The 27,238-nt window shown below is 44.5% G+C and overlaps 1 protein-coding gene across 1 annotated transcript; it reads left to right on the forward strand.

Moving 5' to 3' along the window:
* The first annotated feature begins 434 nt into the window (after window positions 1-434).
* Window positions 435-27,089, forward strand: LOC108606818 (hormone receptor 4). The gene is given in 7 exon segments (XM_033294292.1): window positions 435-455; window positions 10,891-10,948; window positions 20,593-23,218; window positions 23,301-23,449; window positions 24,144-25,496; window positions 25,566-25,687; window positions 25,767-27,089. Coding segments are annotated over 5 exon segments (5,430 nt in total). The 5' UTR covers window positions 435-455; window positions 10,891-10,948; window positions 20,593-20,597; the 3' UTR covers window positions 26,952-27,089.
* The last annotated feature ends 149 nt before the right edge of the window (window positions 27,090-27,238 follow it).

The following is a 27,238-nucleotide window of genomic DNA, read 5'->3' on the forward strand; positions in this document are numbered from 1 at the left end:
GAGCACAAGCTTAGAAAAGCTTTGATGACGTTTGGCAGCTGCGACTGCAACTGCAGCTGCGCTGCTTCTAGCTGTTGTTGCTGCTTTTGCTTTTGCTTTTGCTCTTGCTGCTGTTCCAACGACCCAGCGACCGAGCGAACGAAAACGAAATCGAAATCAAGAGTGAAATGCAGTCGCTGCATATTAATATAAACTGCATGCGTTCCATATGCAAGCGTGCGAGCGAGATAGATGCATAGCTATAGATATATATACGCATTTATTTATGTACTAAGCATTGCATTTAGATTCGCAACTATAGATGCCCAATGTTAACCAATCAAGCAGCAGCAATTATTGCATATTTTATTTATTAGTTTCGTTTTCTCTTTTGTTGTTTTGCATCTTTTTGCAGATATGCCAGGCAAAGGAACTGCAATTAGCAAGCAATTATCTTCTGGCAGGATCGCAAACAGGTATGTGCCAAATTGTTAATTAAACAATTGAGTTGAGTCAACGCATTGTCTAAATTTAGTCGGCAAGCCAACACACAGTTTGCTAATTGCTATAGCTTCAAATTAAATATAATTATTTAGCTGCGTCTTATTTTTAACTCACTTGTTGCATCAGTACTATCGATAAATTATTAAAAAATACTAAGTGCAGCTGATTCAGTTTTTATATTTGACTGTTGAGTGTTTTGCTTTGCGAATGAGCAACCAATAGGCAATCGATACTATCGATAGCTGTCTAGCTGCTACAACAAATTAAATTCGCTCCACATAGTTTCGAATGAGCAAGCGATAGGCAATCGATAGTATCGATAGCTGTCTAGCTGCTACAACAAATTAAATTCGCTCCACATAGTCAGAACTAACTTGCCAGCAAGTTAATAAAATGAATTTATTTCTATATAGTTTATCTGCTATAGTGTAGCCGCTATCTAGCTTACACATTGATTACATATGTATATATATATATGTATTTTTTTTAATGTGCCAATGCTTGAAAAGTTTTCCGCTTTTCACGTTCAACGACGACGAGCGAAGTTGTTGTTGTTGTTGTTGCTTGTTGCTGTTGCTGTTGCTGTTTTCCTTGTTCGCTTGCATTTGCGCAACATTTTGCGCGATCGTGGTTATGCGGCAGGTTAGTGGTGTGAAGTGGTTGCCCAGGGGGAGGTGGTGAGGCGGGTGCTGGTGCGGTGAGGTGTTGGCGTCGGCCATCATATGATTTGCAATTTTCATTTGGCGCGTTGCATTGCATTGCATTGGATTGCATTGGAGGTTACGTAAGCTAAAGTTAATGCCACATAATCATGGCTGCAGTTGCTGCAACAAGCAACGCGACGCAGCAGCGGCACCGCAATTGTAATGGGAAATGGGGAAATGTTGAAGCAGCACCAAGTTGCAAGTTGCAGCGACGGCGGCGGCGACGGTGCGAAGAGACCATGACACGCCATCTTGTTGCCACACTCGTTGCCGCCGCCGCCGCTCTCGTCGTTTTTCCTGCCACTTTCTCTCTCTATTGTGCAGTCGATGAAGTAATCGAGCAACTCCCTCCCTCCCTACCCTGCCCAGCCCACTCCGCTCCACTCCACTCCAGCCGCTTGTGTCTAGCCTAGACCAGACCACCTACATATTTAGACGCCTGCAACACGCAACGGGGTAAGCTGATCGCCGTCGTCGTCGCCGCCGCCGCCGTTGCAACTGCAGTTTTAACGGTGACTTAATTTTCGCTTTTTTCTATTTGCCATTTTGCTTTCGATGGCAAACTGGTTATTCGGTTTTTCTTCCACAACAAATGGTAATGGACGCCTTGTCGATTGTTGTTGCAGTTTTTCAAGCCTATCGCTGGCTAGCGATCGCTCTTTTGGTGTGGCCCAAAGTGGCTCACAAGCATTGTTGTTGTTGTTTCGGTTACGTGTTCGCGATTGTTACGACGTTAGAGAGGCTTAGCCTCAAAGGAGGCGGTGGTGTAGGTGAAGGTGGCGGTGCAATAGGTGGAGCCCTAGACCTCTGCCAACTTTTGAGAGGCGCAAACTCAGCAAACCGTGCTCAAGTCATTTGGCTCTGCTGCAAGTTAAGGAAGCACCGAAGCCAAATCAGCGGAAGGTCTTTGCTCAACTAAATCAGCTATGATTTAAGCTTGTGAGCTGACAACTCATAGACTAAACTGCATATTAACAAATGAGGAAAGCAAATTTGATAGATCTGCAAATTTCACGTAAAGTCGTTTGAATGAAATCGAAAACTAAAGAATGAATTCATTTTATTCAATCTGTGATAGCAAACATTAGTAGATTCTTAATTAATCGAATTAATTGAACTTTGTTTAAAAGAGAAGAGAGAATTTTTTCGGAATCAAAAGCAAAGAAAAGTAGAAATCGAAACTCTGTTTAGAAAAATTGAAATAAATATAGAATTTTTCAATTGAATAATGTTAGCTAAGTTAAAAAATAAAACCATTAATCTTTGCAGTTTTTTTTGTAATTAGCCTTTATTCTTTTATAACATGTTTTATTTACATTCATTTTATTTAACTCTAAAAGTTAATAAGTAAATTATTGGGAGCGGATTTAGGAATCTTTGTAGCTCCGATAATTTTTAAATTCCACAAAAGCTTTGCTAGACTTTGAGTTCCAAAAGTCGTCATCAAGAGTCATCAGATTTCAAAGATTTATATAGTTTCAGTTGCATACTGCATTTTATTAGTGAACTCTTCAAAATACCAATAACTGTCTGTTGTTATCGATATATGGCTTGCTTATCGTTAAATGAACTAGCATAGAGAAATGCTTGCCAAATTACGATAGTTGGTATCGATATATGGCCTAGCTTGATTATCGATAAATGCATATTTTGTATTAGGCATATTTTGCTATCGATATATGGCTTGAATATCAATAAATAAAGTAGCAAACAGAAATGTAAAATTTATTGCTCTGCTTGCTTATCGATAAATTGCTATTAATATATGACTTGCTTATCGATAAATGAAGAAATTAAATGTTCTGCATGCCTAATAACGATAATTACTACCGATATATTGCCTTGCTTGCTTATCGATAAATGCATAGCCATTTGCTTGTTTTGTTGCCCCAAAAAGTTGTTGTGGGCTAACTATCCTGTTGGCACATGCAACGTGCAATGTGCAACATGCAACATGCAATGTGCAACGTGCAAGTTTAATGCATTTTCAACGACAGCAACCAACGGCATCTACAACAGCAACCAGCAGCAGCAGCAGCAGCAACCAGCAAGCGCAGCAGCCAGTGAAACATTTGGTCATGTTGCACTTCCTGCTTTGATCGTGCAATCGCTTGTAAATTGAATCAGGCCCCCCACACCCCCCCCTGCCGCTGCGCTGTCTACACCCTTGCCCCCCGTGGCATGGCTCGAGTTGGTGGCAACAAGCGGTAACATTGCCTGCTAACACCATTTTCCATTTTCCAGCGTCATTGCAAATTGTTGTTGCGATTTGTTACGTGAAAAACGAAAGTAAAACTTGCGACGAACGACTTTGGTGCAACGTGTTGTTGCAATTGCAATTGCAATTGCAATTGCAGTTGCTGTTGCTGTTGCTGTTTGGCATTGTTAGTTAGTTGCCATTTTTCTCATTTTCATTACGCCGTCTGATCGAATCAGTGAATGGAGAGAAAAACGAGCTTTTCCAACAACAACAACAACAACAACAACAACAACAACAACTGGAATGTGGCACACGAGCTTGTGTGGAGGTAAAGATCGACGTTGTTGCTGTTGTTGTTGCAACTGTTATGTCATACAAGGAAGCAAAGTTGGCATGGCCAACAGCAACAACATTAACATTGCTGCAATCATTTGGACTTGGCTGTGGATGTGGCATGAAGTTGTTGCTGTTGCTGTTGCTGTTGCTGTTGTTGTTGCTTCTAACGTGGGCTGTTGCCGCCTTGGACAAGTTTTCCTTTCAACAAAGCCACAAGCTGCAATTGTAGCTGACTCTGAAGCCGACTGGAGTTGAAGTTGCTGCTGTTGTTGCTGTTGCAGTTGTTTTTGCTTTTTAGAGTTCGTGATGCGGTTTTTTCACTTTTCATTTGACGTTTTCTAGGTTTCCTGCTGCTTTTGGCGTTAGTGGGTAAATGTTACATAATTGCAAACATTGTCGACAATTTTTTTTTCGCTGTTGCTGTTGCTCGTTCGTTCGCTCGCTCGTTCGATTCGCTTTTATTGCTATTTGCTATTGTAGATCGATGCAAACTTGAGTGTTGTGGCTGTCGAGCGAGTTTTCGTTTTGGCAGCAGCCGTGCCCATGCCACAGCCACAGCCAGAGCCAGAGCCACACGCCCGCTCTCGAGCCAGCGCATTGCCACACCGTGTGGCAAAGTCATTTAAGAATTGCAACCAATTGCAGTCATTGAACTTTGTCGACTACAAATATAGATTAGAATTTCAACAACAGATCACACACACACACATGCGCAGGTGATTGGCCATGGCCTCTGGGCAGCAGCAGCAACTACGAAAATTTGCGACTTTGACTGCTCGAAGTTGTGCCCAACGCCCACTCTGGCTGCCGTCCCTGCATTTAATGGGCAAAAAGCAATTAAAATGTCAAAAGCGTGCACAACAAAAGGAGAAAGTGAAAAAAAACGTGCAAATTTCGTTGTTGTTGTTGTTTTTGTTGCTGTTGCTTTTTGTATTTTATGTATTTGTATTATTGCTGCTTCGACAATTACATTTTGATTTTATTTATTTTATGTATGGAATGCAGCGTGTGTCTGTGTGTGTGTGTGTGTGTGTTGCCTTTGAACTTGCCAACTTGGCTCTTGGCGCAGGCGGCGTATGCGTAATATTTTCTTTAGGCTACAACAACAATTGGCGACAGCAACGACGCGCGCTAAGTAATAGTAATAGTGTAATAGCAATAGCAATAGCAACAATAATCATAATAAACATTTGAACAACTTTCACTTGGCACTTGAATTCAACGCACGACGCAATTCAAACGACAATCATTGGAGTTTGTCTATATGTATGTGTCTATGTGTGCGTGTGTGTGTGTGTGTGTGGGTGGTTAAGTATGCACGCCCCTGCATATAGACAAGCCTCGTTACAGGCGCAAAACACAAAGCCAAAATAAATAATAATAAAAAACAAATAAATAGCAAAGACAAAAAGAAAAAAAAATTGAAACTCAAAATTCGCCTATGCGCAAAATGTGCAATTGAAATGCAAATAGCATAAGCGAAGATGTTGAGCGAGACAGAGAGAGAGAGAGAGAGAGAGAGAGAGAGAGAGAGCTATTCATATAATAAATAAAATGCTTTAGTTAATTGCAAAATAAACAGCCCAACTTTAATGCAAAATAATTCTTAAGCCAAAGCATTAAATACTTTTGACTCTTTTTAATATCTAAGCAAACTAAAGTTAAAGATTTAACATTTTACATTAGTTAATGTTTCTTCTATATAGCAAGCAATATATGTATATAGTAGCCAATGTTGTTGACTTTAGCCTTGTGTACTGCACTGTTGCCAATTTAGCGTTTTTCCCGCTGAATCTGGCTGTTTTCGATGTTTCGAATTCTGACTTTATAATACGGCAAATTTTATATATTTCTTTCGGAATTGAAGTTTTACAACATTTCTGATGATTAGTTTTTCTGAAATTTGCCTGTTTTTTGTGAAAATTAAAAGTGATGAAAAATTTGAAGCTGCTTTCTCAGCTTTTTCCATTATTTAGAGAATTCAGCATCAGCTTTTTTTTTAACTTATTTCGACTAGGATTTCGGTTTTTTAAACATTGCTGCAAGACTTTTGTCTTTTTTTCCTGCTCAAAAGTTGGCAACACTGGCCTTGTGGGGAAAATTACAAGTGGCAGCAAATTGACATTTTTGATATTGAAATGCTTCTTACTATAAATATATGCTATATATATAATATTTACTGTTTATTACAGCAAACTATATTAAATTTGAATTGAAATGTGCCGCTTGAAAATGTAAAATGAAAAATATTTCATTAGCAAGTAACTTTGCTATGGTTTGCATAGCGTTAGTTGCTTGTATTTGAGGCATGCAACAGCTGCTGGTTGCTGAGCGTTTGCCAATGCCAGTTATGGGCTTAATATTGAGTCGCGCTCGTTGCGATTCTATGCGTGTCTGTGATTATGTTGACTATATAACTAACAATGGCACTAGTCGTAGTCGTCGTCTGCCATTGCGGTTTGCCTCCTGCGGCTGTGGCACGTCAACAGCAGCAGCAGCAGCAGCAGCAATGAGCAGTAGCTGCTTCCATTGCATGCAATCAAAGTATGTATCAATGTCCTTGGACTCGTCATGGCATTTAGCAATGGAGCGTTGAACTTTCGTTGCCACATTGCCTTGGAAATGGCTGCACACATACATACATATATATGTGTGTGTGTGTGTGTGTGTTAACGGCTCCTGCGCAGTACGTGCCGCTGATACGGACACGGACACGGACACGGCTACTCGTCGGCAGCTTATGGCAGGTCAGTGCGCGAAAGCTTTGCAGCTCTGCCGCTGCCGCTGCTAGGACTTTGGCTCTGCTCCTGACCTACCGTCAACAATTTAAGCGTTGTCCTCGTCCTGGCTGCAATAATCTCTGCACAGCTTCAGCCTCAGTTGCTGCCCCACACATGTTGCACCATATTTTGGCTGTCTATACACACACACACATATACATATATGTGTGTGTGTGTGTGTGTGTGCGCCAAGTGCAAGTTCAATCTATGAATTTTCAACGGCTGCTGCTCAAGCTCGAGCCACTTGCCATAGTCACAGTCACTCTGTCTCTCTCTCTCTCACTCGCTAGCGCTGTCTCTGTCGCACACTGAGCGCCCAGTTGTTGTATAAGTGTCCTTGCCAAAACGCAAAGTTCACAAAACTAGCACACGAAATATTTCTACCAAGCATCCAGCATTTCGGCTCAAGCTCCAAGCCTCAGCACATTCGTTAAGTTTTTCTTATTTTATGCATTTGGTTGAGCGAGAGCAAAACTAACACTAATTTTTAATTAAAAGTCAATAACACATATTGTTTGCTTTCTAAGCTCGAATTGCATTTGAAATGCACTCGATATGGCATTAAAATTAATTACTATATAATTTATATATTAATTTTTCATTATTTTTGCTAAACTACTTGTGATATTTAATATGCAAATTCAATTTTGATTTATAAATTTATTAAACAAAAATAATTACTTAATAAAATTAAAGATATTCGTTGCTTAGCTATTTTTATAGTTAATAATAATTATTTGCATATTAAATTAAATACGAGTTCCTTTCTTAGCAAAGTTTCTTTTTTGTTTACAAATTTGAAGGCAACATTTATTTTAATTATTTAATATTTGCTTAAGCTGCTGCAGGCTTTGGCAACAAGCTGCGCAACAATGTTGTTAATAATAATAATAATAACTAATACTGGCTGCAGTTTTGAAGGCAATAGTTATAAAATATATAATAACAACCATAACTCGTTCTAATTCAACGTCTCGAGTCTCTTTTAGAACGTCCGGTGTCTGTGTCTGTGTCTGCGATTTGCTGTGCGCTTTGCGTTTACGATTCGATGTTAAGTTCAATGCTGAAATTAGCATAAGATACCGTTAATTGCATTAGCATTAGTCTGGCCCGACTACCCAACTCGTCCCCCTCCCCATTTGCTTGAGAGATCAACGCAACGTTTGTCGCCCTCTCCCACGATCAGCTCAGCCGACATTCAATGCAATTTGTCTTTGTCTCTCTCTCGCTCTCGCTCGCTCTCGCTCTCTTTATGGCGCATTCTTAGCGCATATGTCAGCGCAACAACAACAACAACAACAACAAGAAGAGAACTGCAGCCAGCGACAGCAGTTATCCTTGAGTGGAATACATTGCGCATACGCTACGTGGTCGCCAGCTAAAATCATTTGCAACTCGACTCGACTCGACGATGTGCATTTAATTGCTTCTGATCGTAAATTATAAACAATTGTTTTTGTCTTTTATACGCGTTGCTAACTTATAACAATTATCAATATTTAAGCTGCAGTGAAACTTAGAAATGTTAATGAAAAGTGCAGAGCAGGAAATTTAAATAAACAATTTTATTATTTAAATTAAGCATCGCTCAATTGATTTATTTAATACAGCAATTTATTTACAATTTATGTAGCTAAATAATTCTAATATTAATAGCTAAAGTATTTAATGTAATATTAAATTCTGATGTGTTTTAGTTAATTCAAAGAGTTCCACTAATCGCTGATCGACAGCAGTGAAAAGTACTTAACACTTGATATGCTCCATTATTCATTATCATGCCAACTATTCAGTTTTGTGGGTCAACTTTGACACTTGTCGTGCATATATATATATATATATATATATAAATATATATTTCTTAGTCGCTAGGATCGCTATATATACAGCTATATCTGTTTGTTTGTTTGTTTGTTTGCGTGCAAGCGAGACAGCATGCTGCTGGGCATAAATGGAGTGAGATAGAGCGCGCATATAAGTAAAATAGTTTGACCCAGATTTCAAATGGTTTCTTCTGTATTTCATTTCGTTCTGCTGCGCACCCTACGCCGCTCAACAGCTGCTGGCTGGCGGCCATAGGCGACACATGGAAGCAGCCAGAGGCAGCAGCAGGCGATAGCGCTGTGATCAGCGGATCGCTGCTGAGCGTAGGGCATAGCTAATTCGTTGCTTATTAATCTTTAAAGAAAGCAGCAGCAGCAGCAGCAGCAGCAGCAACGCGTTTTTCGTTAGTTTATTTATTTTTGTTTTTGTCTGCTGTTGCTTTGAGGGCTTTTTTTTTGATTATTGTTGTTGTTATTGTTGCTGTATGCCGGGTGCGAAGAATATGAATAACACACACACACACACACACACAGCGATAGCAAAAGATGGATCGTGTGAAAGAGCGGGTGTAAAAGAAAGGCAAACAAATTGTTTAAACATTTCTTGCTGTTGTTGTTGTTGTTGTTGTTGTTAGAATGTGAAACAAAAAGCGCGAGCGCTAGAAAAGAAAGAAAGAAAAAAAATACTTAAACTCGATGGCTAGCGATAAGATATAATAATAATATATACATACATGCATAAACATCAACAAATTTAAGCAACAAATACACACACACAGACAGACACACACACACACACGCATAATTTTCTATTTCGAAATGTTGACGATGACGATGGCGACCTAGTTGTTGGTTTGCTGTGTGGGCGTGTGGCAGGGGTGTGTGTGTGTGTGTGTGTGTGTGTGTGTGTGTGTGTGTGAGATAAGACTAGGGGCAAAGGGGGCATGGCTGGGGGCGTCAAGCATAAGTGTGTTAATGTGGCTGCTGCTGCTTTTTTAGCTATTTATTATTATTATAGTTGTTGTTGTTTTTGTTGTTGTTGTTGTTTCTTTTTTTTTGTTGCTGCTGCTCCACATTGTTCAATATGATTGTAAACAAAAATAAACCTTCAACTTGATACGCGTCCAGGGATATGTTGAGCTGAAAAAGATAACGCCGCCGCGACTTTTGAAAACATCAGTGCCATGGGCATTATCTGAGCGATAGAGCGACAGAGCGAAAGCGTGAGGGGTGCGATCGCTAGACTTGCTATCTTTCTCTCTCTCTCTCTCTCTTTCTCTGACGAACTGACGCGCCCGTGTATATAGGTCACTAGCAAACATAAATAAATATACTAAAACATGTGCTAGCCACTTGTACACTGAAAGAAATTAATGCTGCCCCCTTAGGCTGTAAGCGAAGCAGCGCGAACTTTGCTTTTGCCAGTGTGCACCCACACACACACACACACACACCAGCATAATTTCAAGTTCTTGGCCCAGCGCCCGTCGCCTGTCAATGAGATGAGATGAGCTGAGCAAAAGACACTGAAGCTGAAGCTGGCAACAGTAAAAAGGGCAACAGCCATTGCTGCTATGTATGTGTGTGTGTGTGTGTGTGTGTGTGTGTGTTGCGCATCGATCTTGTTCTTAACATATCTTATGATGGTTTTCTTTTTCGTTATGCTCTGCTGCTGTCATTTAGTCGACGCAACTGTCAAAAATGACCCAAAAAACAAAAGTAAATGAAAAGAACTCGAACGCGCGTCGCTCTCGCCGTCGCCGTCGCAGTCGAAATCGAATGCAAGCAACAAAACAACAGTTGAGGCAGTAGTAACTTGATAGCTAACATTGCTACCTGACAGCTAAAGCAGCCACCCCACCCCACCCGCCCTCTTTTACGCCTCTTCTAATTCCCAAAAGCTTAGACAGCAAATGCTTATTATCAAAGTTTGTGCTCGTCGTCGTCGTAATAGGAGATAAGAATATAGAGCAAGTAATTGGTCACCCAAACGTTCAATTTAAATTCGAGCAATTCGAATTCGAGTTCGAACATAGCGCAAACAAATTGACATTTTTGATTCGTACATTTCTAATTCAGACTTATAGAGAATTCGAGAATTTACAATTTAATGTGTTCGAAATTTCGAACAATGTTTGTGCTCGTCGTAATTGGAGATAAGAATATGGAGCAAGCAATTGATCACCCAAATTTTCCATTCGAGTTCGCAGAACATAGCGAATTTGAGAATTTACAATCTTTAATGTATTGGAAATTTTGTTCAGTCAAATTTTAAATTTGCAATAACTTCGTTACTTCGAGTGCAAGTTCGAGTTCGAATTCAAGTTCGAAATTTCGAATTCGCGTTCGCATACAATTTTGTTCAGCCAAATTTTGAGTTTACTATAACTTTTTTACTTGCAGTGCGAGTTCGAGTTCGAATTCGAGTTCGAAATTTGGAATACGCGTTTGTCAACCATTTTGTTCAGACATATTTTGACTTTACAATAACTTTGTTACTTCGAGTGCGAATTCAAGTTCGAAATTCAACTAATCTGATTGTTTTTTCTTCCATTTGATTGCAGCTCTTAGAGGGAATGACGCAGGCATTTCTTTTGCAGCGTTGGACTTTCGTTTTATAAGGTAAGTGCAAGTGCAAGTGCAAACATGATAAACAATTCAAAAACTGTCTATAGGCTAGTTGGGCAATCAATTTGCATAGTTTTTCGAACGCGCGCCCTGTTTACACTATTTGTTCATAAATAAAGTATATCTATGACCCAGAAACATAACGCGACAGCGACTCGACAACAAAAAGTGTCAGCATTTTGCACTCAACAACAAAAGAAGAAGCAGCAGCAGCAGCGAACAACAAATTAGCGCATGTTAATAATAAAAGTTGAAACAAACAAACAAATGCTTGACTATTTATAGGACAAACTCCAAGTCAAACACAAGAGTTGAAAGTTGAATGCGCAAATGCAATTAATTTATAATAATTATTAGCCAAGCACTAGAAATTCTGACTTTGATATTGAATGAGCACATTCGAGAATGTAATAAAATACACAACGGCAAATTCTAACGCCACACACACACACACACAGACACACACATGCAAGCTGTTGCAATAGCTGGCGTATACGTAATATTGTTGTTATTGTTAGCCTATTGTTGCTTTTGCTTTTCTGTATGCAAATGCCGTTCAAGGATTTTGGTGTGAAAGTTGTTGAACCTCATGACTGGCAATTAGAGTGCAACACTGCAACTGCAACTGCAACCAAGCTAAATGAATGAGCTGAGCTAAGCTAAGCCGAGCTGATCGGCTGAATCAAAGCGGTTAATGTTAATGCGAGAAGTTTCCAAATTATTCGTTAAGCAGCCAATTGGCCTGGGCGACAGACACACACACACACACACACACACACACGCGCGCATACAGCGAACTACTTTAAAATGTATGCCACAGTAGCTTTTCCAATAACATCCAAGGATATTTTGGCTGCACTAAGTCCACATGACCTTCCCAGAGTTGCTTGACTCGCGCCAAAGCCAAAGCGGAGGGACGCCAATCCAAAGGCAAAGGCAAGGCAGCTGAACTAAGCTGCGGCGCAGGGGCAGGGGCGGGGATGCAGCTGCGGTTTTGATTAAGCAACTTGCAGCAGCAGCAGCAAATAGTTGACAAGTGCTGGGGGCAAGGCGAAGCTCGGGCGAGCGGTCTATGATGCAAGCGCCGAAACCAGAGAGCGCAGAGAGCACTGAGAGCGACAGCGAGAGCGAGAGTGCACTTGACGTAGCCGTTAGAAGCCAACAGCCAAGAGCAAATGGCAAATGGCAGTTAGCAGCAGCAGCAGCAACAACAAGCTCTAGGAAAAGCCCACGCTTGCTTCGTCACCGTTCGGTTCGGTTCTGTGCAGCGGTCTCTCTCAGCTTTTTGTTGTTTTTCTTTTTGTGTGTAACGGTCTCTTTGCTGTTTTTCGGCTTTTGGTTTCGTTGGCAGCGAACGACGCCGCCGCCGCCGCCGCCGCTGCTGCCGCCGCTGCTGCTGCTGGTTGCAGCGCTTGACAATTTCGCTGCCTTTTGGGCTGCCAGTTGCACATTTCCGTTATATCCGCCAGAGCCAAAGCCAGAGCGCCAGAGCAGCAAGCGCATAACTAAATATTCAGCAAACATTACGAATTTTTTTGCCAGTCAGAACAGTGCGTGCGTTCAACGCTGCGTATGCGTGTTGTGAACAAAACTCGCAGTCAAGCAATATTTTGTGCTGATAAATTTTATAAATATTACTACTGTTTTGGTTTTTTTTTTTTTGGTGCTTGTATTTTTGCTGGTGTTTATTATTCGCAAGCAGCGCTGCGCGTCGAGCTGCTGCCAACGTCAGCGTTGGCGTTGACTTTGTTTTGGCTACAAAGCTCTCGTAGCTGCAACAGCAGCAGCGGCACCACCAGCAGCAGCAGCAGCAGCAGCAGCAACACAGCCAGCTGAGCCACTGAGGCTTCAGTTTGAATTGTTGGCTCGAAACGCAGTTCGCAGTTCGCAGTTAGAGCGCGCGCGCGTTTAATAATAATTGCGAATGTTAAATTAACAAAAAAAAACTATAAGAAATACAATTCTTTTTTTTTAACGCGTGTGTTGCATTAAGTGCAGTGTTGGCTTTTTGTTAAGTTCAATTAAAACTATAAACAGCAACCAGAACAAGCAGCAGCAACAGCAACAGAAACAACAACAACAACTATGCCTGGCCCGGCGCTGTGGTCCGGTGAGTAAAAAAAATCTAAGCGACAAATTTAAAGTTTTGCCAAGTCGCTCGCTCGCTCGCTCTCTTTTGAGCGCGTCGCTGGCCGCGCTCAGTTGCATATTTCCTCATGCTGTCTCACTTGCGCTTGCACTTTATGCTGCGCTCTCGCTCACGCACGCTCTCTCGCTTTATCTTGTGTGCGATCCGTGTCATGGACAAGGAAAGAACCCACAAAACTTTCACTTGCGCCAATATCTCAGTCAGCAGCCTGACAGCTGCGCGCACGTGAGAGAGCAACAGAGCGAGAGAGCGAACAAGCGAGAGCAAGAGCAAGAGCGTGGCCAATAGCAAAGCATGAGAGAGCAGCGAGAAGAGCGCAAGAGAGCGAGCGCCGCAGACAAAGCTTAGGCGGCTTTAAGCTTCCTGCGTTACAACTTACAGCAGCAGCAACAACAACAACAAGCAGCAGCAGCAGCAGCAGCAATTGCAGTAGCTGATTTAACACGTTTGCGTTTGCTAAGTAACTAGTGCTCGCATTTATATGTTGCTAATGTTGTTGTTGTTGTCTGCTCATTATAAAGTCGTAAGCTGTACGTCTATGTGTGTGTGTGTGTGTGTGTAAATGTCAGTGAGCAATAAGGAAATGAAATGTGCGCCAAACAATTACATATTGAATATCGTTGCTGTTAGTCTACACTGTTTGCATGTATTTGAAATCGAAAGTGCTTCACACACACACACACACACACACAGACAGACAAAGAGACGTGCAAACGTAACGGCAGCCAAGAAGCTAACGGTTCATTTACAACGCATGTGCTGCGGCATTTGTTGGATGAGAGAGACACAGAGAGAGAGCGCGGGTGGTGCTTAGTACAGTGCAGACTGCCTATAGCTGCAGTTCGATTCGCTGCAAAACATTAAACAGCAAAGCAATTGCAATTGTTGCTATTATTTCAACAATTGTAGAATTGTCAAATTGTTTATAACAAATGTTTTCTAGCTAATACATTAATTATATATTATTTATAGTAAAGCATGCACTTATTTATTGTCATCGTCGTTGTTGTTGTTCCCACAGCAATTCACATTTTGCAATTTCATGACATTGCTTTGCTGCTTCTTAATGCCACGCCCCCCTCCGCCGCCCCCGCAACGCTGTCACTTCAATAGCACTGACCAACAGTATTTGACGCTGTTGCTGTTGTTGTTGTTGTTGTTGTTGTCGTTGCGCTCCACTTGCGCATTGCTGTTGCCGTTGCGCAATCGACAATGTTTCTTTTTTTATTTATTTTATGCTCATTTTCAAATTAACTTTTACCTTTTACTCACGCTTATTGTTCGTACTTACACATGCGCATGCTCTCGTGTGTGTGTGTGTGTGAGTGTCACCCACTGATCAGCAATGGGATGCGATTTGCATTTAAGCAAAGTCAGGAAGCATTTGCAGCAGCAGCAAAACAATTACCCGTCTGCACTTCATCGCTCTCACTTACTCGCTCTCTCTCTCTCTCTCTCTCTAACTTGCATACACATCTAATGCGCTGCTGCTTGCGCTAAAAGCTTTCCTTGCAGCAGCAGCAGCAACAGCAACAACAACAGTTGTAGGCTTTCGTCGCAGCGACGTCGCTGTCGCTGTCGCTGCCGACGTCGACAGCGCTAACTTACGCTGCTGGCACAGTTTTATGTTTCATTTCATTGAACCTTTGCATAAGCGCCTGCAATCTTCCGCGGCCGCTCTCTTTCTAGCCTGTTGACGTAAATATATGCGCGCCATGCATGCATGTGCATGTTCGTAACGAGGCCGACGAATGCCGACGAGTGCCCAAGTTGGAGTTCGAAGTTAAAGCCCAAAGCCTGCGACCTGCACTTCAAGCCGGTCAACGTACACGAGCGAGGGAGTTTGCTTTTAATTGTCAGTGTTTATCAGTGGGTGGCAATGGGTGGGGGGGGGGGGCCCCATTAGAGTTTTGACTCAAAAGAGTGAGCGGTGGGGGGAGTCAATTGCATTGCATGCAACTTGCCAGCGCGCTTCTATGCTTTTTATACATACATAAAGCTGTCTCACTCACTCGCTCTAACGCACACTCATACAACTATTTAGCTAAGCGCTACACACACTCAAATGCAGCCACGAACAACGAGCAACGAGCAGTTGCTGCTGCTGCTGCACGAGCGTTGCCGAGCGTTCGCATAAGCATAACTATGACGTCGACGTCGCCTTGTCTATGTCGCTGTCTGTGTGTGTGTGTGTGTGTGTGCTGTGCTTTTTTACTTTTTGTCTATTGGTTTTCATTTTCGTTTGCAGTCGACGTCAGCGTCTAATGCTCGCTGTTGTCGATCGTTGGCTGCGACGTTGACTGCGACTGCGACTGCGACAGCGACGCTTGAAAATAGTTGCGCTCGCCAGCCAAAGCCAAAGCGGGCCGCAGCGACAGCGGCAGCAGCAGCGTTGACGCTGGCGCAGACGTTGGCTGGCCCGACTGGGCTGAGACTGTTTGTGGCTGCTGCTTGCTTTCTTTCGCTCGCTTACTCCTTTCATTTCACTTTATTTCGTTCGAATGTACGCACGTTGGCCGCGGAGCAAGCAGCATCAAACAAACAAAACAAAACAATAACAACAACAACAACAACAACAGCAACAACAACAACAGCAAGGCAAACACAACACGGCGCGAAAGCGAGACTCTTGTCTCTTGTCCGTTGTCTCTTTGCTGTCTCTCAGAGTCTGTCTGTGTCTGTCTGTCTGTCTGTGTCTGTGTGTGTGTGTTGATTGTTGCGTGTGCGTGTGTGCCAAGTGTTTGTGTTGTCAAAAGTACGGAAGCAGCAACAAGATTATTGTTAATAAATTCAACTGCGTTTTGTTTGTTTGCTATAAACTGTTTATATTTTTTTTCTTGTTATTAAAACATATTTTTTTGCGTGCATTGCAACAATTTGTACAACTGCCGGTTTGATGTTGCAGTTGTGCATTGGCTAAAACGGTAAATCAATCAATCAAAGCAAAAACGCGCGTTCGTCGTTATTTTGTTAGCAAAACATTGAAATTAATAAAAAATGCTACACAAATATTCAAAACACAAACTGCAGCTCATCATGTGTGTGTGTGTGTGTGTGTGCATTTGTTGCTTAATTGTTTAATTTCTAGCACAAAGCAGCTAAGCAACAATTTGTATTAACTCAAGCTAAGCGCAGTCTTTACTTTCAAGTTTTGCTGCTGCCAAGGATTATAATTTTTTTTTTCAATTTTTTTAACACACACACACACACACACACACAAGTGCATTACATTTCATTTCATTCAGTGCATATTTTTTTTTTTTGTAATTTTTTTTATCAAAATTTACTTTGGGCTTTGTTGTATGCCAAATATTAAGTGTGTGTGTGTGTGTGATCAGTTATATTACTATATAGCACTATATAGAGAAAAAGACTCTAAGCATGGATTCCAATCGGCGCTGCTTGCCAGCAATGCTTCTACCCACCTAAATGCAATTCAAGCAGCAACCACAAACAGCAGCAGCAGCAGCAGTTAATTAATAAGCAACAACAACAACAAGAGCAACAAAAATAGTTAGGACTAGCCAAATGAATGCCAATCAGCCGCTGAGCAGTGAGCCAAAGGCAGCTGCAGTCAGTGTTGTTGCTGTTGTTGCCGATGCAGCAGCAGCAGCAGCACCCACAAAATCGAGCAGCCACGAGGGCAAGCAAAATGGCCAGCATGCCACACATGAGGAGCAGCCACAGGCGCGCGCAATAAACGGACACGCCAGTAACAACAACAGCAACAGCAGCAGCAACATTGCTGAGAATGATAACAGCAAGGACATTGCTCTGGAGCTTGATAGCAGCAGCAATAGCAACAAGCTGACAATTATCAAAACCCCACTAAACAAAACGCTGCTCAAGAAGTGCAACAGCAATGGCAGTTTGCCCCACAGTTTGAACAACAGCAACACTAACAACAGCAATCATGTGCGTAGCAGCAGCAGCAGCAGCAACGCTGGCAGCGGCGGCGGCGGCAGCAGCAGCAGCCAAATCAACAATACAAAAGTTGAAGCCGACGAGGCGGCTTTGAGTTTTGGTTGCGATTCCGGTTTCCAAAGCGGAAATAACAATGAACAAGAACAATTTATGAATGAGCATCATCATCATCATCATTACCATCATCATTATCATCATCATGGCGAGCAGCGCGATAACGATAACGATAACGCTAATAATAATGATGTTGGTGCAGCTGATGATGCTGCAATTGCAAATACAGCAACAGCGACAGCAGCAGCAGCAGCAGCAGCAACAACATCAGCAAACACAACACCAACAACAACAACAAGTTGCGATAATATTGCCAGCAATCAGCAACAGGCATCAGCAGCAGAGCAAAGAAATGATATGTTGCTAAAAGCGCCAGCAGCAGCAACACCCACAACAGCAGCAACAACAACAACAACAACTGCAGCAGCAGCAGCAGCAACCAAACTGGCTACGCAAAATGCTTGCAATCAAAAGTGCAACAAGTGCAATTCACACAACAACAACAACAACAATAACAATAACAATAATAATAATATTCATTACAACAACTATAATAATTATTATAAGAAAAAATCTCGTATGCCGCCCATTTGCCGTTAGTATTTTATTTGTTGTTCCGTTGTTAAGTTCTTCATATAAAGCACATCAACAACCCCCCAGCCCCAATTCGCCCTTTCACACACACACACACACACACATACGAACATAACCCACTGACCTGGTAGCAACCCCAAATCCCAAAACTAAATCAAATCAAATTACTCGAGCAAGTGACAAATGTAAAGTGCGCAAAAAATTAACGAAAAACCCACAAAATTTATGCAAAAACAACAAACGCAACAAACAAACAAAAAATTGGCTACGAATTGGCAGCTAGCAATAATTTGATTAAATTTAAAATCAAATTGTTGTTAGTTGTGCATTATTTAATTTTGTCATTTTGCTTAGGCTGGCGCCATGTGCAGCCAACAGCAGCAAATTTTAGATTGTAAACAACAACAACACAAACAACAACAAGCAAATTACAACAACAAAAACCCTACAACATCCCAAAGATCATAAAAAGAACAAATACAAAAAGAAAGAAAACAATTGGCATACAAAATTTATACCAAACGAATCGGCAACAAACAAATTATGACATCCATAGGTAAATTCCAAAGACTACTAACTAAAGCGAAAAAACTTACTAACGAAAGAGCACCAACTGCCTTAGACTTAAGTTTATAGTAATATCGCATTACGGGGAGTGGGAGTGGGAGTGGGAGTGGGGGAGGGGGGTGGACTACAGTGTGGTGTTGTTGATTTAAAGCAGCAGCAACATTTATATATTTTATATAGAATTGCAAATGCAATGTGAATTCTTACAAATACAATAGCTATATACAATAAATTGGAGTATTGGTGTATTGGTGTTGGTGTATTGGTGTATTGGTGAATGCAAGTTCTTGGTAGCAACACACAGGTGCGTGAGCAAGCGCTAAAAGCAACAGCTGTGTGTGTGTGTGTGTGTGCGCATGGTAGCAACAGCCTTAGACACGCACACTCCCACACACACACACACACACACAGACACACACGCTCACTCGCTTGGCTTTTATTGTTTAGAATAATCTTGCGCTTGATAATGAAAATAGGTCAAATTTTATAAATACACACACAAACGCGACATTGTCGATGATGATGTTGCTGTTGTCGTCGTCGTCGTGGTCGTTGCTGCCGTCGCTTTGCTGTTGCTGTCGTCGTCGTCGTCGGCATTGCCTCGGCAAACGATCGTGACATGCGTGAAGCGCGCAGCACTCAGCATTAGATATACACACATATACATGTTTGTGTGTGTGTGTGTATGTGTGTGTGTATGTGTGTGTGTAGCTCTGCCGCTGCTGGCAGTGGCAGTGGCAGCGTCGCTTTGGGCCAACGCACCAAGAGCTTCGTTCACTAATTGAGGGAGTTGAGTTGAGTTGAGCGATAGAATTTCATTCGAAAGTTCACTTTGCTCGCTCTCGCTCTCACTCGCTCTCTCGCTCTCGCTTGCACTGCTGAGCTTGCAACTTGATTGCAACACATTTCGTTATCTGAGTTTACATTTTATTTATATACACACACACACACACACACACACACATACATATGTATGCTTAGTTTTGTTTCTTGTTCGTTTTATTTTTGGCTCTGTCTGTCCGTGCGTCTGTCGCTTGGACTGTTTGCCTGATAGCGAGAGTTCAATTTACTTTTTACATTCTGACCCATTTCGTTTGGCCGCTGACCGACCCACCAACCAACCGATCAAGCGACAAGCTAATTAGCAACCCCCCCTCAGCACCCCTCGCACTCTCTGCCTCTGCTTCTGCATTTGCGGTAAGCGCTAAACATAAATTGAAACGACAACAACAGCCGAACTGGTTGCTAGTTTAACCGTTTTTGACACACTGTGCGCCGTGTGGGGAAGTAAATTCGAATTTTTGTTTTGTTTTTTGCTCATAGCAACTTCCGCAAATTTGATAGTGGCTTACTTAGGCCATAAATACCCTTTCCCAAGCAAGCATTACGCTTTTCTCTCTCGCTTTGCTCCATAATCGCTCAACTTGAGCTGCATAAATAATTGAATTAATTTATAAACTTTTTGCAGAGTATTTTGTATTGACTATGATTTTTTTTTATGGCAGGAAATCAGCAAAGTGCAAAATTTGTATTTTGCAGCTTTTTATTTAAATGAAATGAAGCATTGAATTTATAATTAATTTTATTCAAAATTCGTTTTTTGTTGCTTAGCTCTTATATTTTGTTTTATGCAGAAAATAAGCTTTGACTCTTTCAGTCATTTGTTTTTATTTTTTATTAAAAAAATTTGTATTTTACAAATGAAAATTGTTTAAGAAATTATAATTATTTATTGATCTTCAAAAGCTAAGAATTTATGCATAATACGAAGAATATGAATATTAAGAAATACGAATTATTTATTGAGTTAATTTAAATTTAATTATTTAAAAATATAATACAGCAATTTGAAATTAAAAGAATTCTTTATTCGTTTGAGTTTCAAAATATTTCTTGAGCTATAATTTGAATTCTAACTTCAGTCGTTCAGTGTAGAGTATTTGTAATTCGTATAGCAGCTAATTGATTGGCAAATTAAGTGTAAAGCAATTGCTGAATTTGTAGTTAAGTGTAAACTTAGCATAGAATTTGAATTTGAAAATTTCAAATTCTAAACTGCAAATCAAGTTGAACAAGTTAAGAGACAAAGTCACGGCCATGGGAATCTCAGAATCCGCCACAGTCGCAGTCGCAGTCCCAGACACATAAATATAAATATAAGCATAAGCTTGAGCTTGAGCTTGAGCTTGAGATGCTCGAGAATGCGTGCGCTGATTGATAACACCCACTGTAGCAAATGAGAGCAGCAGCTGAAACTGTAGCTTAAGACTTAGATTAAGACTTAGATGACTAATTAACAAATTTCTTTCGATCTGTTTCGATTCTCGTTTTCCGATTCGCCGCTTTCCAGGAATTATGACACTAAGCCGTGGCCCGTACAGCGAGCTCGATAAAATGAGCCTTTTTCAAGACCTCAAACTAAAGCGGCGCAAAATTGATTCAAGATGCAGCAGTGATGGGGAATCTATAGCAGACACCTCCACCTCGTCGCCGGATCTGCTGGCGCCGATGTCGCCCAAGCTGTGCGACAGCGGAACGGCGCCGCTCCAACTGCCGTTGCCGTTGCCGTTGCCATTGCCCATGGCGTTGCCGTTGCCGCTGCCCGCGCTGCCGGCAGTGACGGTGACGGTGACAACAGCAGCGGCAGCGGCATCGACGTCGGGAGCAGCAGCAGCAGCCGCAACAGCAGCCACAACCACAGACACCAGCTCCGTGTCCACCACCAGCTCAGCTCAGCCAGCAACATCCTCGTCGAGCTGTACGAGCAGCAGCAACAGCAACAACACCATCACTATAACCGCCACAGCAACAGCAAAGGCGGCAGCAGCAGCAGCAGCAGCCGCAGCAGCAGCAGCAGCAGCTTCGAGCAATCAACAGACTGAAATTCACTCATCCAGCAATGCGGTAACAGCGCCAGCAGCTTCCTCGATTATGTCGCCGCCACCAGCTGAGCTCAGCCTGAGCCAGCGCCTAGGCGAGCCCACAGGCAATGGCGGCACTCCAAGTGGTGCGGGCTCGGGTTCGGGTTCGGGTGTGGGTGAGGCGCTCTCACTGGCGCTCAACTCACGCGGCACGCCCACTCCGCCACACAACAATGGGGGCGTCAATACGAGCAGCAGCAATGGCAGCAGTCGCGCCTCGCCCGATTCGCTGGAGGAGAAGCCCTCAACGACAACGGGACGCAGCGGCAGCAGCAACACGCCCAACGCCAACGGCTGCAACAGCAACAAAATAAGCAACAGCAATGGCAACAGCAGCGGCGGCTGCGGCGGCGGCGGCAATCTGAGCGTCATACGCTCCGTTAAAGAGGAGCGCATACTGGCCTCGCCCACCAAGATGCTCGCCTATCATCAGCAGCAGCAGCAGCAACAGCAGCAGCAGCAGCGCGAGCGGGAGCGGGAGCTGCGTGAGCGAGAGCGCGAGCGAGAGCTGAAAGCGGCGACAGCAGGACATGTAACTGTGCTGGTGACACCCTCGCGCATCAAAGCTGAGCCGCCGCCACCTTCGTCGCCCTCATCGACAACACAAAGAGATCGCGAGCGCGAACGCGAACGCGAACGCGAGCGCGAGCGCGAACAGTCGCTGGGCAGCTCGAGTTCGTCGATCAGTTCATCGCAGCAGCTCGGACGCGGCAGTCCGCCCATGGGACATCATGCTGCGCATAGCTATGCGCATCACTTATCGCATGGCCTGGGACCAGCGGCAATTGTCCAGACGCATCATCTGCATCAGCAATTGACGCAGCCGCTGACGCTGCGCAAGAACAGTCCGCCCCAGGAGCAGCTGCAGTTGTCCATGCAGCTAACACAGCAGCAAATGCATCTGCATCACTTGCTCGGACAACAGCAGCAGCAGCAGCAGCAGCAACAACAACAGCAGCAGCTGCAGCAGCAACAGTCGCCGCAGCATTTGCAGCAGCATTCGCCACATTCGCTTATACGCGTTAAGAAGGAGCCCACTAGCTCCAGTGGGCAGCGTCATCTATCGCCGCATCATCAGCAACAGCAACACCAACAGCAGCAGCAGCAGCATCAACAGCAGCAGCAGCAGCAACAGTCGCTGATGCATTCAGCTTCGCTGCAATCTTTGCGTCATCCAAGTCGCGATGCTGCCATTTTGTTTCGCGTCAAGAGCGAGGTGCAACAGCAGGTGGCAGCTGCGGCAGCCGCCTCGGGCGGACTGCATCTGATGCAGCCATCGGCGGCAGCAGCGGCGGCAGCAGCAGCTCAGCGCATGGTTTGCTTCAGCAATGCGCGCATCAATGGGGTCAAGCCGGAGGTGATCGGCGGACCGCTCTGCCCCTCGCCGCATCCCTCGTCCTCGTCCTCATCGTCACAGCTGTCGCCGCAGACGCCCTCGCAGACGCCGCCGCGTGGCACGCCCACTGTCATCATGGGCGAGTCCTGTGGTGTTCGCACCATGGTCTGGGGCTATGAGCCGCCGCCACCCCAAGCTGGACAGCAGCAACAGCAGCAGCAACAACAGCAGCAGCAGCAGCAGCAACAACACCAACAGCAGCAGCAGCAGCAACAACAGCAGCAGCAACACCAGCAGCAGCAGCAACAGCAGCAGCATTGCCTGCAAACCGCTTCCTCACCCTCGACGGGCTCCATTACGCCCACGCATACGCCGGGTCCGCCACAGAACAATGAGGAGGCAGCACAGCTGCTGCTCTCACTTGGCCAGACGCGCATACAGGATATGCGACCACGCCCACATCAGTTCCGCACGCCCCATGCGCTGAACATGGAACGACTCTGGGCCGGCGACTACTCCCAGCTGCCGCCTGGGCAGCTGCAAGCGCTCAACCTCAGCGCCCAGCAGCCCTGGGGCAGCTCCAACTCCAACTCAAGCGGCAGCGCGCGCTCCTTGGAGACGCCGCACGAGCCCACAGATGAGGACGATCAGCCGCTGGTCTGCATGATCTGCGAGGACAAGGCGACGGGTCTGCACTACGGCATCATCACCTGCGAAGGGTAAGTCCACAAAAAAGGCGCCAGCACACAGCGCATGCCTAATCCTCTCTTGCTCTCCCTCTCTCTGTCTCTCTCTTTGCAGCTGCAAGGGCTTCTTCAAGCGCACGGTGCAGAACCGACGCGTCTACACCTGCGTGGCCGATGGCACCTGCGAGATAACCAAAGCACAGCGCAACCGTTGTCAGTATTGTCGATTTAAGAAATGCATTGAGCAGGGGATGGTGCTGCAAGGTGGGTAACCCTTCATATATAACATAAACTAAGAGTCGCTACAACAGCAAAGTTCGTAGTTCGGGGCTACAACAAATTGTGAAATTGCAATTAGAACTGCAAATATTTGAAATTGAATATGCAATTTTGTAATTATTCATTTAATGTTGTTAATAGACAGTCAACATTATTACAAATAAATTATTTAAAATTAATGCTAGCAAATATTTAAATTTTATAATTAAGAGCATAAAGTGTTAGGCAGCTAGGTAGATTAATTTATTTAATGTCGTTGGCCATGCAAAAGAAAAGTGCGAAATGCAAGAAGCTAAATAAAAATTATATAATTTATATCCAATATTTGTAGCAAGGATTGGGTAAAAACCCCAGCTCTAGGTTAGGTTAGTTATAAATAGTTAACTAATTGAAATTCACATATTTAAACATTGAGCAGGCATTGGCTTTGCTTAGATATTTAAATTTGAAATATATTTAAATGGGATTAGACAGCAATGTGTTTGGAATTAAACAAATAGTCTTATATTATATATATTGCATTATATATATCATATATATATTGCATTATATTCTTGTCTAGTACTTTTTATCTCTCAATACTTTGTGTCTTGCGTGTCTCTAGCTATTCAAGTTGCTAGCTAATTTAGCTATTTAATAGCTGGACTATATTAATTTGTGATTTATTTTCAATTGGCAGCCGTGCGGGAGGATCGCATGCCGGGCGGACGTAACAGCGGCGCCGTCTACAATCTGTACAAGGTCAAGTACAAGAAGCACAAGAAGACCAACCAGAAGCAGCAGCAACAGCAGCAACAGCAGCAGCAGCAACAACAACAACAGCAGCAGCAGCAACACCATCAACAGCAGCAGCAGCAGCAGCAACAATTGCTGTCGCCCATACATCATCACCAGCATGGACATCCAGCGCAGTTGTCGCCGCATCATTTACTTTCGCCACAGCAGCAGCAGCTAGCAGCGGCAGTGGCTGCTGCAGCACAGCAGCAACATCAGCAGTCGAAGATGCTAAACGCTCAAGAGCTGAAGCCCATGTTCTTGGGGCCAGTCTTGAAGGCGGAGCATCATCAGCAGCAGCAGCAGCAACAGCAGCCCATGCATAGTCCAGCGCAGCAGCAACATCAACAGCAGCAGCAATCATCACCGCATCTAAGTTTGTCCTCCCCGCATCATGTGCCGTCGTCGGCAGCAGCTGCCCAACAGCAGCAGCAGCAGCACCAACATCACAATCACCACCAGCAACAACAGCAACAGCAGCAGCAGCAACATGCATCGCTGCCCGCTCATCTGGTGAACGGCACCATATTGAAGACGGCGCTAACCAATCCCAGCGAGATTGTGCATCTGCGTCATCGTCTCGACTCGGCGGTGAGCAGCTCCAAGGATCGGCAAATCTCGTACGAGCATGCGGTGTCCATGATCCAGACGCTGATCGACTGCGATGCCATGGAGGACATTGCGACGTTGCCGCACTTCAGCGAGTTCCTCGAGGACAAGTCCGAGATCAGCGAGAAGCTCTGCAACATTGGCGACTCCATAGTGCACAAGCTCGTCTCGTGGACCAAGAAGCTGCCGTTCTATCTGGAAATCCCAGTCGAGATCCACACCAAGCTGCTCACCGACAAATGGCACGAGATTCTCATACTGACCACGGCCGCCTATCAGGCGCTGCATGGCAAGCGCTCCACGCCCAGCTCGGCCGCGACACAGAGCCCCGGCTCCGATGGCAGCGGCTCCAACAGCAATCGCCACGGCTCGCCGGCGCCGACGTCGACGCCCACGGGCGGCACCACGCTGACGCCGCAGACGCTCCAAAAGGACGATCCGGAGTTTGTCAGCGAGGTGAACTCGCATCTGAGCACACTGCAGACCTGCCTGACCACGCTGATGGGCCAGCCCATTGCCATGGAGCAGCTGAAGCTCGACGTGGGCCACATGGTCGACAAGATGACCCAGATCACAATCATGTTCCGCCGCATCAAGCTCAAAATGGAGGAATACGTTTGCCTCAAGGTCTACATACTGCTGAACAAAGGTACGTCCAGCTCAATCGCTTGACTCACTCAAAAATCCCATTTTTCAAATTCTCCTTTACTCTCTCCAGCAGAAGTGGAACTGGAGAGCATACAGGAGCGTTATATCCAAGTGCTGCGCTCCTATCTGCAAAGCTCCTCGCCGCAGAATCCCCAAGCGCGTCTCAGCGAGTTGCTCTCCCACATACCCGAGGTAAGTACCCCCCAACCACCCAACCACCCAACCTACACCAAAGCTTGAGCTGCAATCTAATCCGCCGACCTGATTGCAGATCCAAGCTGCTGCCAGTTTGCTGCTCGAGAGCAAAATGTTCTACGTGCCCTTCGTGCTGAACTCGGCGAGCATAAGGTAGCAAATGCTTGAGCACGGCCTGCTGCCCGCCAGCAATCATCCGCCGGCGCCCAAGCAACAACAACAGCAACCACAACAGCCACCACAGCAAGCACAACAAACACAGGAGCAACCAGCAGAGCAGCAGCAGCAGCAGCAACAGCAACCACAACAGACGACGCGACCAACGCCAGCGGCAGCAAATCGACGCAGACCCAGGCCACAGCCACAGGCTCAGCCGCAAGTTTCTGTGCTGTTGGATTTGCCCAAGATCAAAATTGAAATATCCGCACCCGAGCTGGAGCGACTAAAGGCACTGCCACAGCCTTTGCTATTGCAATTGCCGCCAGGCATAACAACTGCCTGCTCCAGCACATCGTCGTCGTCGTCATCGTCAACGGCGTCATCGGCGTCCACTTCGTCGTCTATTTTAAAGAGTTCACTGCTGAGCGGTGCGGCGGCAACATTGGCAACACTAACAGCAGCTGCCGATCAAATAGCGCGCACATCAGCAGCAACTGATGCCGCTCAGAGCAGCAGCAGCAGCAGCAACAGCAACAAACGCAGCAGCAGCAGCAGCTTAGAAGAGAGTAAAAGACTTGATCATCAACAACAACAACAGCAACATCAACCACAACAACAACAGCAGCAACAACAGTATACATCAATTCTACAGTCAGCCTTAATGTCACAACGTCCAATGGTAGCTGCCACATCATCAACATCAACAGCAGCAGCAGCAGCAGCAGCAACAACAACAACATCTTCATCATCATCAACAACAGCAACAAGAACAACGAGGACGACGGCATCACCGCCGCCAGCACATGTGCTTAAGACGGCTGTGACTTTGGCCAGCCTAAGTGAAATAGCAACTGCACAACAGCAGCAGCAGCAGCAGCTGCAACTGGCATTGCAACAGCAACAACAACAGCAGCAGCATAAGCTGCCCAGAAGAATAATTAGCTTAACAAACAAAAACACTGCCACAGCTCAAGGAGCAATCTCAATCACTGCCAAGCCCATATTGAAAGCTTTAGAGATGAGACAACGCAACAGCAACGGCAACAGCAGCAACGGTCAGAGTCAAAGTCAAATGGCAAACGGTAAGCAGAAATACTTGTGATATAAACAGAAAGCACAAGTTGCTAATCTACCGTACCAATTGCCAGCAGCAGCAGCAACAGCAACTGCAACAACAGCAGCAGCAACAGCAACAGCGACTACAACAACACTGCCCAAAGGCAACTGTTGTCATTTACAGGCAACAGCAGCCACCAGCACTGCCACAATTCACACACAGACCGATGAGCTGCTGCTGGCCAAGCCCAAGTCCCGAGCATTGATATTGCGCACAGCAGCAGCAATGCAACTGCAACCGGAGCAACAATGGACTGCCATGTCGAATGCTTC

This window comes from Drosophila busckii, chromosome X, assembly GCF_011750605.1.
Source record: "Drosophila busckii strain San Diego stock center, stock number 13000-0081.31 chromosome X, ASM1175060v1, whole genome shotgun sequence".
Classification (NCBI taxonomy): Eukaryota; Metazoa; Arthropoda; class Insecta; order Diptera; family Drosophilidae; genus Drosophila; species Drosophila busckii.